The sequence below is a fragment of the Mus musculus genome, chromosome 10 (genome assembly GCF_000001635.26).
Source record: "Mus musculus strain C57BL/6J chromosome 10, GRCm38.p6 C57BL/6J".
NCBI classification, from domain to species: domain Eukaryota; kingdom Metazoa; phylum Chordata; class Mammalia; order Rodentia; family Muridae; genus Mus; species Mus musculus.
This window is the reverse complement of record NC_000076.6, coordinates 34598922-34614253: the sequence shown is the minus strand read 5'-3', so window position 1 is coordinate 34614253 and position 15332 is coordinate 34598922. Positions and strand designations below refer to the sequence as shown.

The 15332-nt window shown below is 37.6% G+C and overlaps 1 protein-coding gene across 5 annotated transcripts in view; it reads right to left on the bottom strand.

The window, feature by feature from the left end:
- Nucleotides 1-3021: 3021 nt before the first annotated feature.
- Nucleotides 3022-15332, bottom strand: part of Frk (fyn-related kinase) — a 127833-nt gene continuing 115522 nt past the window's right edge. For all 5 annotated transcript variants that reach the window (NM_001159544.1, NM_010237.3, NM_001358769.1 and 2 more), the window contains 3 exons: nucleotides 8378-8559; nucleotides 6283-6448; nucleotides 3022-5894 (listed from right to left, as the gene is read on the bottom strand). In NM_001159544.1, coding sequence (NP_001153016.1) covers nucleotides 5683-5894; nucleotides 6283-6448; nucleotides 8378-8559 — 560 coding nt within the window. In that variant the 3' untranslated portion in view covers nucleotides 3022-5682. The remainder of the gene's footprint in view (nucleotides 5895-6282; nucleotides 6449-8377; nucleotides 8560-15332) is intronic.

Below are 15332 nucleotides of genomic sequence, written 5' to 3'. Positions count from 1 at the left end.
TTCCAAGAATGTGTTCCAATATGCCCTTATATTTTTAAATCAATAAAAGAGCCTTAAAATGTGATATTTCTGTAGTTAATTTTTTGGTGTTAAATGAGGTGGGTGGGAAAGTAGTTACTGCATGTTCAATTACAGGTCACAGTTTAGTGTTTAGTAGGAAAACCAGAGGCAAATTGTGTATACAGGTTTGTAAGCTGCAATTCACTTATTCCCTTCTGACTCCATGGCAGGGACACTGTCACTGCTGTTCAGTTTTACACAGGCATCTAGCCAACTACCAGCTATTCAAGGCAATCAATAAATACTTGTTGAATGAATAATAAAATGATTAATGAGAAAGCAGTTGGTGATAGGAGTCCAAAAGATGCTCAATGGATAAAGGGCTTGCTGCACAAGTATAAGGAACTAAGTTTGACCTCCAGCACCCAAGTAAAAACCTAGGCACTCTTAATAGGAGTCAAAAATCCCAAAAGCAAGAAGACAAAGACAGGGGAATCACTGTGGTTTTCAGGCCAATCAGCATAACCAAAACAGTGAGCTCCAAATTCAGTGAAAGATGCCATCTCAAAATAAGAAAGTAATAAAGAATGGCATGCATGATCAAATTCTGGCCTCCACAGATGCACACACAGGTCAGCATCTCAACCCACACATACATAACCCCCTCCCCCCCCCCCCCACACACACACAGGCACACACACAGGCACATATACAAACACTTATAAGCAAGTAAGGAAGAAAGAAAGCAATGGATATGAATATATGTCAAGTTGGCATCACTTGAAGTTTTAATGTAACATCATGACAGACTCTTGTGTTACCCGCTGAATGGTGCTGAAGCTTAGTTCTTGACACACAGTGGGACAGCAAAGCCAGCTTTTCTTATATGTGCAGAGAGCCACATGAATGCAACTGATAAAAGGGAACAAAGGTAGGGTAGACATCTTCCAAACCCAAGGATGTAACTGCTGGTGTAAGATATAGCAAAGTCCTCATGCCTATCATCAAAGCAAGTGGTCACATGTGTGGTGGTTTCCCCATCAGCCTGGCACGCAGTGTGTATTTGGCAAAGGCAACATCCATCACAGATCCTGGATTATTTGGTTTGGTTTGTGGGGTTTTCTGTTTGTTTTTGAAGGAGTTTGGGGTAGAGTTTTGTAGGGGTTTGGATGGGAGGGTTGTTTTTTTGTTTGTTTGTTTGTTTGTTTGTTTTGTTTTGTTTTGTTTTGTTTAGCGTTCCACAAAGTCCTGGTTGTCCTGGAATTGGTCTTGAACTCACAGAGATCTACCTATCTTCTGTCTTTCCCACTTCTAATCATCTCTCTTCTATGTTCATCTCGTCTTTTTAAAGTTTCTATGTAATGAAGGAAAACATGTGATACTATCTTTCTGTGCCTGGCTTTTTTAACATGTTATCATCCAATTCCATCCATGTTCCTGCAATGGCATGACTCATTCTTCATTATGCTTAAATAATACCTTCAACTCTTGTTCTCTATTTTATTTCTTAATGAAATAAGTAAATTTGAGATATCAAACAGCACTCTTTAAAGATAAAATTTACTCTGGATTTGGTGATGGATGTATGCCATGTCCACAGTACATGGAAGCAGGATGTTTTGAGGACTAAATAGAACTAGCCTGATCTACATGAGAAACACTGTCAGAATATATAAATAAATAAAGGGAAAGGAAAGATAAAGCTCAGAAAGAATATAGTTAGGCAACTTACCTCTGAAGAAAGGTACTATAGACATTAAAGCATTGCTGTGGACAAGGGTTTAAAATGTGTATAGGTATTCTCTGCCAACTTTTCCAGCTTTGTTTTCCTATTAGCACTGAGTTTTTTGCATTGTGCTAATGATTACAGCCAAAGCTTCCCCTTAGTGATGCCAGGAAATACAAGTATCAACCATTTTCAGATAAGTCCCCTGGCCTATGAGCATTCTTGATATGTATTCTCAGGTATAGATATCGTATTTGCTTTAAGAGTGGTGAGAGATGGTGATACAATTGAGTAAGGTGTTAATTAATTCATCACAATGCCAGTTCATATCTAATGCACCCCTGCAAACAGTACTAAAATGTCACCATAAATACCCTACCAGCAAGACATTGTGACTCAAATACTTTATGTTTAACTATACTAAGAAGAACATGATTGCAGATGCAGTGCATGCTTGACACAACACCTAGTGCCATCTGGGCCTTCCTTCCTCTTTGAAATTGTATCTGGGCTATATAGTAAGTTTTCCAAGATGTGGTTTTTTTTTTTTTTTTTCCCTTCAGACAACTAGTCAAAAGAGTTGGTGTTTCTCATGGTACCCTATCATACAGAAACATGTGTGTAGTAGTTGTGACTGAGGTAGTATCTCCCTACGGTCTTCTTCATTGGTGTGCTTTAAGGCTACCCACTCGTATAGCATGATTGTCCATTCCTGATCGCTTTGTATTTGACTTTGTGTTTGATGACTAGATATTCGGCTCTGTACAACTGCTTCAACTCCACTAGTACCTCTTTGACCTTGGGTAACTTAAACCTATTTTATTCCTTATGTTCTTAAAAGGAGGCTTAATGGAATTTTGAATTTTCCTGTCACAAAACTTCTTAAGGTTTTTGTCAAAAATGATTTGAAATACCACATAAAATGATGTACTCATATCCCTCACTACCATCTCCAAATAACTGAATTACATAAATAAAACATTACACGAAAAGTGCTTGGCTACAATTTATGGGAGGTAACTTCAACAAGAGCAGGCTCATTGAAGGAAATTCAGCCTATCTCTGTCCTGATCCTTTTATTCTATACAGGAAAAGAAATTTATGTCAGTTTAAAAATATATATATTACTGCTTCTCATAGCTGAATCCATTATTTCCCCCTCCCCCATGATCCATCAGGGTAAAAACAAGAATAATAGATTGCTTTGACAGAGCCTTGAACATAAATGTCTCCAAGAATCAAACACAGTGAGTTAAACAAGTTTCAGGTAGTATTAAAGCAGGAACGGATAGTCATTTTATATTTCAAAGCCAGATCTTACTACAAATTTATTATTATCAGCTACCACATAAAAGTACATAGCATTTGAATTTGCACAATGAAATTGGAATATTGCCCCTCATTTCTACGTATGCCTCAAGCAGAAAAAGTTCTGAAAAAAATGAACTCAGGAAAAGGAGTCCTTTTTGAAATTTCATTTTAGCCGACTAGCTGTTGAATGTCTTCTCCTTGGTTACATTAGACCAGATAATCTGAAACAAACAATTGAAGCTACTACTTGCTCTGTCAACTAATTAAAATATTAATAGTGAGCTTATCTAACAAATGCTTTTCCTTCTCTAAGCACATCTATAGTCTTTTCATATGATCCAGATTAAAGTCTTCAGAAATGTTTAAGATGAGAAATGAATGCATACATGTACTAGATTAATTCCAACAGTTAATTCATCTTAAATAGTTCTGATAATGATCACATAACCAGCTACTCATCTCTAATTTTATTTGAATAAACAACTTATCTTGGAGAAGTTCATATGCCCAGCTTCAGTGCAGACTTTCTTCCAAGCCAATCAACACTTGGCATTAACATCCACTGTGCTGATTGTTGTCCATTAGCCACAGGACTGTGTTTGCAATCTGCTTCCTCCCCCTCAAATGGGAATGGGATGTTGGTTTGTGTGTGTGTGTTTAACAAGCTTGGGATAATGCCTAAGAGTTAAGTTATCCATTTTGTCTTCTTAAATATAAGAGAACAAGGAGCCTCACTTACCACTGGTGGCCACCTGTGACTAGTGGAACACAGAAAATGCTTGTGGTAGATGGGAAAGTTTGATAAGGTTTGAGTCTTAAGTGGTCTAATGACTAGCTATAATTGACAATTTGTCAGCACCTAGAATCATCAAGAAAGAGAGTCACAATGAGTTGACAATGATTCTTTATATTAGACTTGCCTGTGGGCATGTCTGTACAGAATTGTCTTAATTAAGTTAATTGATCCTGGAAAACTCAGCCCATTGTGTGCCATGCTATTTCCTAGGCAAAGGTGTCCCAAACATTTTAAGAGTGTAGAAATTGACCTGAGCACAAGTAAGCAAACAAGCAAGTCATGCATGCGTGCATGTAGTTATGTCTCTTTCTCCTCTTAGACTGTGGATGTGATGAAATCATTTTCAAGCTCTCTTGTCACAGTGACTTCCTGCTGTGATGCAATGGCCTAGAATGGTAAGCTAGAATAAAACTTGTCTCTTCTAAGTTGGTTTTGTTTGTTTGTTTTTTGTTTTTGTTTTTGTTTTTGTTTTGTTTTGTTTTGTTTTCAGGATTTCTACTATGGTAACAGAAATGCAGCTAGGGAAGTGCCATCACCAAATGGCTAATGGTTAGTCCCTGTTACCCTCCTAGTTCCTAGTTGAAAGAATTGGCATGTTTTTTAATTTGCAGGGGATCCTTGTGAGCATCTAGATAGTCCCTTCTCTCTTAAAGAAGGATGAAAAATAAACTTGATAAACTCAGTTTCCTTTTGGAATGTTCATTCGGTGCCGCACAATAGAAGATTCCAGAATCTATGGAGCTGATTTTAGAAAAGTCTTGCTAACCATCCAGTGATGCAGAACATTTGATACACACATTACCTAAGAAAACAGGGAAGTTCTTCAAGGTTATAAAAACTTAAGATACTGAAAAGCATCCAGACTTAACAGACAAAAGCTACAGTTCATAACTACATTCAGACATTATTCCTAGCCTCAGGTGCTGATTGGCCTGTTTTGAAGCCAATTTAAAATAGGCCTGCATGCCAAAGAAACTTTTTATTATTACTTAGAAAGCTGCAGCAATCCTCTAGCTCTCTCTGTTAGCTTCTCTAAGCCACTTTAATATCTATTTCTCAGACCTGGTAGGCAATGTGGTAGTTCCCCTATATTCCCATACATAACAATTCATCGGCTTTGCAACCTGATTCCTGACATTAAGAGATTAAAACTAATGCAGATGATTCTCCAATGACACATACTGAGGTATAGAGCAAACTCCATCATTTCCTTCTACAAAATGAGAAAGATTTTAATTCCTTTTCTCAACAGCTGCTTCATTTTCTTATGCATAGGAAAAATATGTGCAATTACTTCAAGTACAATCAAGTCATTTAACATGGCTTTACCATTATTGTAGTTACAGGATATTTTAAAAGAGAGGAAAAAAAATATCTCAAAGCACAGGTCCTGCTGTGCAGCAGAGCAATCAAATTCCTTCATAATAACAGCCTGATGGTATTCAGCAATTTGAGGAATAATGAATAACCAGTCTAATTAGTAAACAGGAAAATGCCACAACAGTAACTGAGTAAACACTGTCATCTGTTGATTCTCTTGATGGGCATTCAAACAATAAATAGAAATGTGAGGAGTTCTCAAAAGGAAAAAAAATAACTTCATTTAGTGTGATTGATTTTACCAGGCAGTGAGGAAAAATGACACATTATCTTATACTGTCCTGCAGTGTTTCCTAGTCAATAAAATACACAGATTATCTTTTTGATATGGAATGCATGGCTGAGTTCATCCTACCACTTGAATATGTCAAAATAAGCTGATTTCACAGTTGGTTGAATAGATAGTATTTCTGGACTGATGAGCCCCACGTTTTCATATCTTCATTATATTTCTTCTTTTCCTTGATGTTTAGTTTATGAAGTTATTTGTATCTGAATAGGAACAGTCTGTTTCAAAGTAGTCTTCAAGTTTCCAATGCAGGGTCTCAAATGTTGGCCGTTGCTTAGGCTCAACATTCCAGCACTCTAGCATGATGCTGTAGAATTGCTGTGGGCAGTTAGATGGCTGTGGAAGTCTGTAGTTTTGACTCAACATTTGAATTACTTGAGCACCTGTCATACCTAAGACATACAGAATAGAACAAAAAAAAAGTGGACAATCAGAGTCTTCAAATTATAGTTGACACTGAACTCTGGGTTATAAAGGATTTTTTTCCCTTGATGAAGTCCATCATGAGACCCACCATCCATTTCCCAGGCTGTAACGTTAAACTAAAACCAGCAGCAAGTCTTGTCTATAAGACTGCAATTCAAGAGTAAAGGAGAAGAAAGTAATAAACCACTTCATTAATGCAAATTATCATCATCAAATTTTATCTATCAGGCTCCTCCAGGAACATGGAATGGTCAGCCTCATAACTCTGCCCTCTAAATCTATGCAAAGCAGTTAAAGTCACATCTAAGCAAGTGACCTGCAACAGAAAGGCCCACTTCTGAATTAATCACTCACCACTGTAAGGCATTTTGCCATAAGTAATGATTTCATAGAGCAGGATTCCAAAAGACCACACATCAGACTTAATGCTGAATTTATTAGTACGAATGGCTTCGGGTGCAGTCCACTTCACTGGCAGCTTTATTTCGTGTTTAGATTCATAGATGTCTTCATTATCTACCTGTTAATGCATCAAGGATTCAAGCCAAGTTAGTAATTTGTTGTGCTGCCCTTGTTTATTTGTAACCTGTGTCACGCGAAAATGTAGAAGCAAATATTCAATATGGGCTTAGGTTGATTTGCATTATAATATAAGATATTCTGAACCAAACATATAAGACTAGAAAAATCAGTGAAAGATCATTAGCACGATGTGTCTTGAGAGCCTGAGGAGCATCATGCCATTGCAGGAAGGAGAATCTGTGATCATTTGTACTTGTGTAAGTCCTCTACAAACTGAAGAAGAAGATGAAAGAGGAGGAGAAACAAAGGATGTCTGGTTTTATTTGCTCTTAGTCATGAAGAGCTATGGACTGATATTAAGGCTAGAGAGACAGTTCAGTAATTAAGATGATTTACTGCTCTTGACAAGAACACAGGTTTGGTTCCCAACACCCAAATGGTAGCACACAACCATCTATAACTTCAGCTCCAGAGTATTTGGTACCTTCTGGCTTTTGCAGTGACATAAATGCTCAGACATAAATGCAGGGAAAAAACACATATACATGAAATAAAAATAAATAAAACCTTTCTTAGAAAAGCTGGCATTGATTATCATCTAAAGCACTTGATAATACCAAAAAAGTGCTATCTCAATAATTTAAATTAGTTTATCAACATAGTGACTTTTTAATTTTAATTAATTTCTAAAAAAATAGGAAAGGTGATATGGAAAGAGAGTCTGTGTCTGTTTTGCTCTACATTCATACTTTTAGTGAATGGTATGGAAATCTCACTTTAAGTTCAGATTTAAACACCTCATCTGAGGTCTAATTATTAGTCTCTTTGGATTGATGTTACAAAACAGGGTGAGTATAGGTAAATGAAAAGCCAGTGGTTTATTTTTGGAGAGATGGCTCAGTGGACACCGTGCTTTCTAAGCAGTATGAGCACGTGAGTTCAGGTCACCAGCATCCAGGTAAAAACCAGGTGATACAGTACACGTGTGCAACACAGGGCTGAGGATGAAGATACAGGTGGATCCTAGAGACATGCTGACCAGCCAATCTAGCCAAAATGAAGACTACAGGTTCCGTGAGAAATTTGTCCTCTAACAAGTGCAGTTGAGGGGGAAGAGGGAGTTGTGTGGGTAGAGAGGTGGGAGCTATGTCTGAGAGAAGTTAGGGGGAGGGATTGAATATGATCAATATGCATTGTATGAAATCCTCAAAGAATTATTAAAACCATTTTATCAAGGTGTAGAAAAGATTGAAGAAGACATTTCAATATCAACTTCTGGCCTATACATGTACTCACACAGACAAAAGGACACACGCACATGCATATATAAAACACTGCCATGTCCACACAATCACACAAGCACACAGAAAGCTGATGATTGTTGGAGAATCACTGTAGTATGGCCTTAGCCTATTGTCAAGTGAGCAAAGTTAGATACAGTCTATTGCTTTCTGGAGAAGGAATGTGAAAAAGCAGATGGGTGGTGCTGGTAGCATCTGACAAGTACGCCACAAACTCAACTACAATTTTAATCACATATTTATTTATCTGCATGATCACCATTTTTCCCTTGGTTGCCCCTCTCCATAGAAATAGAAAAGCACTCTGTCTATATGATCTTATACAACTTGTCTTTATCAATGGACCATAGATAGACAACATGAAAGTTTTATTTGTTTCTTGTTTGTGTGTGGCTTTGTTACTCTTGTTGCAATTATTATTTGGAGACAAGGATCTCATTGAGGTTCAAGCTGATCTCAAACCTGAAATCCTCTTGTCTCACCCTCTTGTGTGTTGGGATCCTAAGTCTTTAGTACCACACCTAGCAGCAAAATAGTTTTAAAAATTAATTTTGAACTTATCGCTATATTAACTTTTTTGCTGTTTAACCTACTATAAGAACTGATTAAAACAAAACTAAATCTACCTTAAAAACTCTTGCAAGTCCAAAATCTGCTACTTTGTAGATATTATGTTCACCAACAAGGACATTTCTTGCAGCCAGATCTCTGTGAATATAGTTCTGCGACTCAAGATAGGCCATTCCAGAAGCCACCTGTGCCGCCATGTCTACCTGTTGAATCAAATGGATTTTTGACCCACCATCATCTGAAAAAAAGGAGAGAAAATGGGAGATTATTTTGGAAAATACTGAACTAGCAAAGTCAATTCTGAGACATCTGATAAATCAATCATATATGCGATGACACTAATCTACAAAGAATATAACAAAAGCATCCCATTATCCTAAAGCCTGTGCTAGTCTCTGTGTTTTCAGAATCACACACCATCGATTCACCTCTTCATGGAAACTAGCAGTTAGGGGCGTCAGCCTTTCTTTAAAGCATTTCCAGAATAGGGAGATGGCTTAGTGAATGAAAACCTGAATTTTAGACCCTCAGTACTGTTATTAAAAAAAAAAAAAAAATCTTCTCATGGTGGTACATGCTTGTAATCCCAGGGCTGTGGTGGCAGAGACAGGAAGACCCCTGAGCTTCTTGGCTAGTCAGTCTCATCAATCAGTGAGCTCCAGACCCAGTTACTCTGGCTCAGATCATAAACAAGCAGTTATGGAGGAAAGCACTCAATATTGACCTCTAACTTACACACACATAAACACACAGACACATACACAGAGACAGAGACGACAGATAGACAGACAGACAGACAGAGACAGAGAGAGACAGAGAAATATCATACAATCTGGTTAAACCAAAGAGAAAATTTCATTATTTCATCAGATTTTTCTTTAAAATGAGGTCATGAAGCCGGACATGGTGTTGCACTCCTTTAATCCCAGCGCTTGGGAGGCAGAGGCAGGTGGATTTCTGAGTTTGAGGCCAGCTTGGTCTACAAAGTGAGTTCCAGGACAACCAGGGCTATACAGAGAAACCTTATCTCAAAAAACCTAAATAAATAAATAAATAAATAAATAAATAAATAAATAAATAAAATGAGGTCATGAACAAATTTTAAGATTATAACACTTATAAAATGTATATACTACATTTATAGCCACATGCATAAGGCATTTTTTAATCGCCCTCTTGGCTTGCTATTCTCAGAGCATCACTTCAGACACAGGCACACCTTAAATGGACTAATTCTATATAGCTAGGTATAGAAATATAGAAATATAGGTATTCCATAGTGTAATAGGATTGATCATTAGTAGAAACAAATTGTGCTACCTTTGGAAATTCTGAAGTTTCTTGCCATCCTCAGGCTAAACTACCCCACTGTTGGCAAGTATCTTCAGATATCTAGAGCTCTGGGGTTAGTTCACAAAAGTGTAAACTCCTGTTCTCCTTGACTTCCTAAATCAAATACTATTTTATATAGTCACCTGGATTTGTGGTCATTAGGCTTAGACACAAGCCCTGACATCAGAGGAAGCTCTAGCACAAGACTTAGGAAGATTGAAATGACATCAGCATATCAGACTTGAGATCAAGGCTATCCTTCATATTGCTTTGTGACTTTGAGCAATATGATTATCAGCCCTGTACTTGAGTGTCTTTGTCTACACAGTGATAACAGTAATTAATTCAGAGTATCCATTGTTAAAATAGAATTTCAAATGAATTAACACATGTAAAGCCCTTAACACAATGTCAGGTACCCAAGAAGAGTCCAATACATCCTAGATGCTAATATTATCATTGCACCTGTGCAAAAGTGAAACAATTTAATTGCCCAGAAATATAAATTGCCTATGTAGAACTGGCAGAAAGAAGAGAAGTCTGTGGGTCTGGAGCTCACAGTTTCAGCTAAACATATAAATTTAATGGTTGTGTTAATAAGCAGGAACAAGTGTGTTAGGTATCTAGAATGAAACACATTCATGGGGGCAGAACTTGGATACAAATTCCATAGTCAGTCCCACAACACCCAGAGGAATCTCCACTCCCAGGGGCTCTAACATGCGTAAGATCGTAGGATCAGAGGTGAGGAGGACACAACATCTGTCCCAACACCAGGAGAAACTGGGACCAGCAGGACCCAAGAATGCAGGAACTCTGTCAGACCAGTGCCACAGGTTCCTTCCTGTCTGTCTAGGCTGGTACCCTGAGCAGACCTTGGGCACAAACTCTTCAGACAGTCCAACAACACCCAGAGGATGCTCCACTCCAAGGCACTCTAACACACCCAGGATCACAGAATGCTAGAATCCCAGGAGCTTGGTCACACCAGGATCTCAGGGCCCAAGAGGCAGCTTGACTCCCAGGAGTTCAGACACACCCTGTATCTCAGGACCACAGGATCAAAGAATTACAGGATCACAGAGATAGCTGGACTCTGAGGAGTTCTGATACAACCAGGATCACAGGAAGGACAGGCTCCAATCAGATATAGCCAGGGCAGGTAGCACTAGAGAATAACCAAATGGTGGGAGGCAAGCATAAGAACATAAAAAACCAAGGTTACTTGGCATCATTGGAACCCAATTCTCCCACCATAGCAAATCCTGGATACACTGTCACACCAGAAAAACAAGATTTGGATCTAAAATCACTTCTTATGATGATGATAGAGGAGTTTAAGAAGCACATAAATAACTCCCTAAAAGAAATACAGGAGAACACAGGAAAACAGCTAGAAGTCATTAAAGAGGAAACACAAAAATTTCTTAAAGAATTACAGGAAAACACAATCCGACAGGCGAAGGAAACGAACAAAACCATCCAGGATCTAAAAATGGAAGGAGAAACAATAAAAATATTACAACGGGAGACAACCCTGGAGTTAAAAAACCTAGAAAAGAAATCAGGAGTCATGGATGCAAGCATCACCAACAGAATACAAGAGATAGAAGAGAGAATCTCAGGTGCAGAAGATACCATAGAAAACATTGGCACAACAGTCAAAGAAAATGCAAAAAGCAAAACGCTCCTAACCCAAAACATCCAGGAAATCCAGAACACATGAGAAGACGAAACCTAAGGGTGATAGGTGTAGAAGAGAGTGAAAATTCCCAACTTAATGGGCCAGTAAATATCTTCAATAAAATTATAGAAGAAAACTTCCCTAACCTAAAGAAAGAGATGCCTGTGAACATACAAGAAGCCTACAGAACTCCAAGTGAATTGGACCAGAAAAGAAATTCCTCCCTTCACATAATAAACAAAATATCAAATGCACTAAAAAGGAAAGAATATTAAAAGCAGTAAGGGAAAAATGTCAAGTAACATATAAAGGCAGAGCTATCAGAATTACACCAGACTTTTCATCAGAGACTATGAAAGCTACAAGATTCTGGGCAGATGTCATACAGACCCTAAAAGAACAAAATTGCCAGCCCAGGCTACTATACCCAGCAAAACTCTCAATTACCATAGACGGAGAAACCAAGATATTTCACAACAAAAACAAATTTACACACTATCTTTCCATAAATCTAGCCCTACAAAGGATAATAGATGGAAAACACCAACACAAACTATGCCCTAGAAAAAGAAAAAAGGTAATCTTTCGACAAACCCACACACACATAATTCCACCTCTAACAACAAAAATAACAGGAAATAACAATCAGCTTTCATTAATATCTCTTAATGTGAAAATTAATATTACCAACATATCCTAATTGATTGAAATGCAAAAATATGAGGAATTAGGAATTTGTTGGCTGTTATCCAGTGGTCTCTCCAATTTGGTAATTGAAGAAATGTATCCAATATTGTACAATCCATATATACTTTTTGCTTGTTTGTATGTGACAGTGTCTTGCTGTATACCACATAATGGTCTTGAAATCATGCTTCTCCTATTTCAAGCTCTCTTTTAGTAGGATTGTCTGTTTGATGTTTTTACTATACTATGAACAGCTTACATATTTCAAAATTATTCATACAGCCAAAAGAAACATAGAAAATTAATTTGGGAGGTGGTTTGTAAGAGACCAACAAAGAATGAGACTGAATGTTTGCTTGATATTTGTAATTATTGTATCAATTTTGAAGAAGAGGACCTTGTAAGTTACTCTTTTTTCAGAGATAAATGCTTTTCAAAATCATCACAGCCAATGAACTAGAATCTTACCCTCCCCTAATGTCTGTGCCACCTTCCAAGCAGAACCATTGTTCATTGAAACAGTTGATGAATGACTTCATGGATAGACTATCCTAATACACACAACCTTTCCTAAGTGAATGTAACCTGTTCCTGTGGGTTGAGAATGATGACAGTCACTCAAGTCAAATAGCTTTGACCATAGCAGGAAATCTGTACCCAAAAATTGTGCCTACAATTCATTCCTTGGTGCAGCAGAACTGTCAACTCTTAGCTTAGTTACTATGGAGGTAAAATCCGTTGGTGATGTGACAGACATTGAAGTACAACATTATTGCAATGAACTCTAATGTCTAAATATTGTTCTTATTTTGGCTTTGTACCACAGTAAGAGCCAAGATATTAAGCTCTACTAAAAATGAAACAAACAAACAAACAAACCAACAAAAAGACTTTATCTATTTATGTTCATTTAATAACATTTACATCATTTTTATGATTGGTATGAAATATATATTGTGTTGAATATAATTTTTTAAAAGTTAAAAAAAAGTTCTTGGTAAGCCTTTGATTTCCATCAGCTGATTAAATTGGTCTTATACTTTGTCTGTGGAGACTGATATTTATTAGCTAAATTGTCAGATTTTTAGAGACTCGTATTTCATCTCTGTTCAATTTTGAAAATGTGTCCCTCTATAAAACTAATGCACAGTCAACGCACTTCAAGCGAGAGGTGAATCTTTATTGTGCTTAAAACTCAGTTTTCATTTGCATTCCCTACTTTTGCTACTTCACAAAGTTTACGGCTATGCTCACTTATCCACCGCCATCACAGAATAATGATCTTACAGAAGGATGACCAATTGCTTCCTCTCCAGGCCCTATCTTTTTTTGATATCAAGGGCTGGATATAGTCAAGGTCCCTGGGGCTGTCTGGAAGCTCACCCAAGACTTCCAGATCCACCAGTTTTTCTGTTGGAAAGATGGCATTTGCCTTTGGCTGGTATTTCAGAATGGGTTGGCACCTCCCCAGGTGATAGATTTCTAAACAGCATTCCAGCTATGAAAATACTAGTGACAAAATTCAGAAAAAAAAAAGAAAGAAAGAAAATAAACACATTCATGAGAACACCAACATTTAGACTTGGTGGAGAAGAGTAAACCTGCAAGAAACCTGAGAAGGATGAGCTTGAATCATGACAGAGAAAGGTGCTGTGACTAGTCAAAGATTTTAAGAGCAAATTACCATCATAGTCAAATTTGATACACAGACTCAGCAAAATAAAGGCATTTGTTAGATGCAGTAATGTGAAGTCACTGATGAGAAGGGTAGCAGAAAAGCCAGTTTTATGGTGCATAAGGGATGATGACGTGTGAGTGACGACAATGTGGAGACAGTCAGATGAAACAGCAAATACTAAAATGCTCCACTGAAACAAGGAAAGACTGGACCCACCACTGAGTTCAGCGGCAAAGCTCCTGTCTAGAAGAGACGGAGTTCAATCTTCAGAACTAGGGAGAAAATAAGGAGGCTAATATGGTAAGGTTAAGAGAAAATAATTACTGGAAAATGCAGACAGCAAGGGTTATGAGTGCTAGAGTATTCAGACACTTCTGGGATGCGTGCTATATTCAGGTTCTGGATTTAGGAGATAACTGCATAGTTTCTTACTTACTCATTATAGTTATATGCTGTTGCTGTAGATGATTTATATACTTTCTGCATTTGCAGTGACTTTTCCAGTCAAATGAAAATAAATAGAATGAAGAAATAAATAAATTGGAAGTCTGTGTGTATACAAGTATACACACAGACACACACATACATAATTTTGTGAAACAAGAACCATTAGTACTTGACTGATGGTTCACCAGTCATTTGGTTCCCTATTTCTTTTTGTCCAGGACACACACAGAAAATCACATTTAAGCTAGCCATTTTGCTAGCTTGGAGCAAATGGATGTGTGCAAGAATCAATAGGATCTTCAGGCCAGACCCTTAAATATCCCTCAGCTCTGAAGTGACAGAAATACATTTCATAATGTAAAGACCAGTGGGGAAAAATGCAAATCCTCGTGTCACCTCTCAGTGAAAAACACCTAAACGACAATTTAAGATATTAAAAATGGTTAGTTTAGAATGTGAAGTCACAAAAGTTTTAAATTGTATGCTATAGTTTCTAACACTAACTACTCAGTTGAACAAAAAAAGGTGTTATTGTGAAGATTAAATAAAGCTCAGCATGAAGTACAATGACAACACGTTGATGCCCTGGTGGCTACAAGAGCCTGCCTTTTGGTATCAAATCCACTCAGTAAGAAAAGAAAGGTACAGATAAGAGGAGGTGCTGATGGCTCGACATATGTTGTAGGTAATTCTCGAATAGCCTCTGCTGATCTTTGCCTTCTAGTCATCATCTTCTTCCCTTGAGCTGGGATGGACCCAGTTACACACATTTAACTCATTGAATATGGAAAAAAAACTGAAGGTACATTTCCAAAATTAAGTTGCAAAATCCTGAACCTCCATTTACTCATGCTTAGAGCTCTCTTGCTTTCTCACCTGCTCACATCACTGGGAAATTATGAGCCATCTTATGTGATAGGGAGCACATGACAACCTCTTGCCAAAACTCAGCAAAGAACTGACGGCCTCATCTTAACAACCCAGGATGAGCCAGCTTCTGCCAATAACCTGAGTTGGTTTGGTGATAGATTCATCCCTTCTAGAACTTTGAGATGATTTTGGCAAATGATAACACCTTAGCCATCAACTATGACACCTGAGCTATGAAACCTAGTAAAACACATCCCTGACAGTCTTCCTTAGGGTCACTATTGCTGTGAGGAAACCATGACTAAAGGAAACT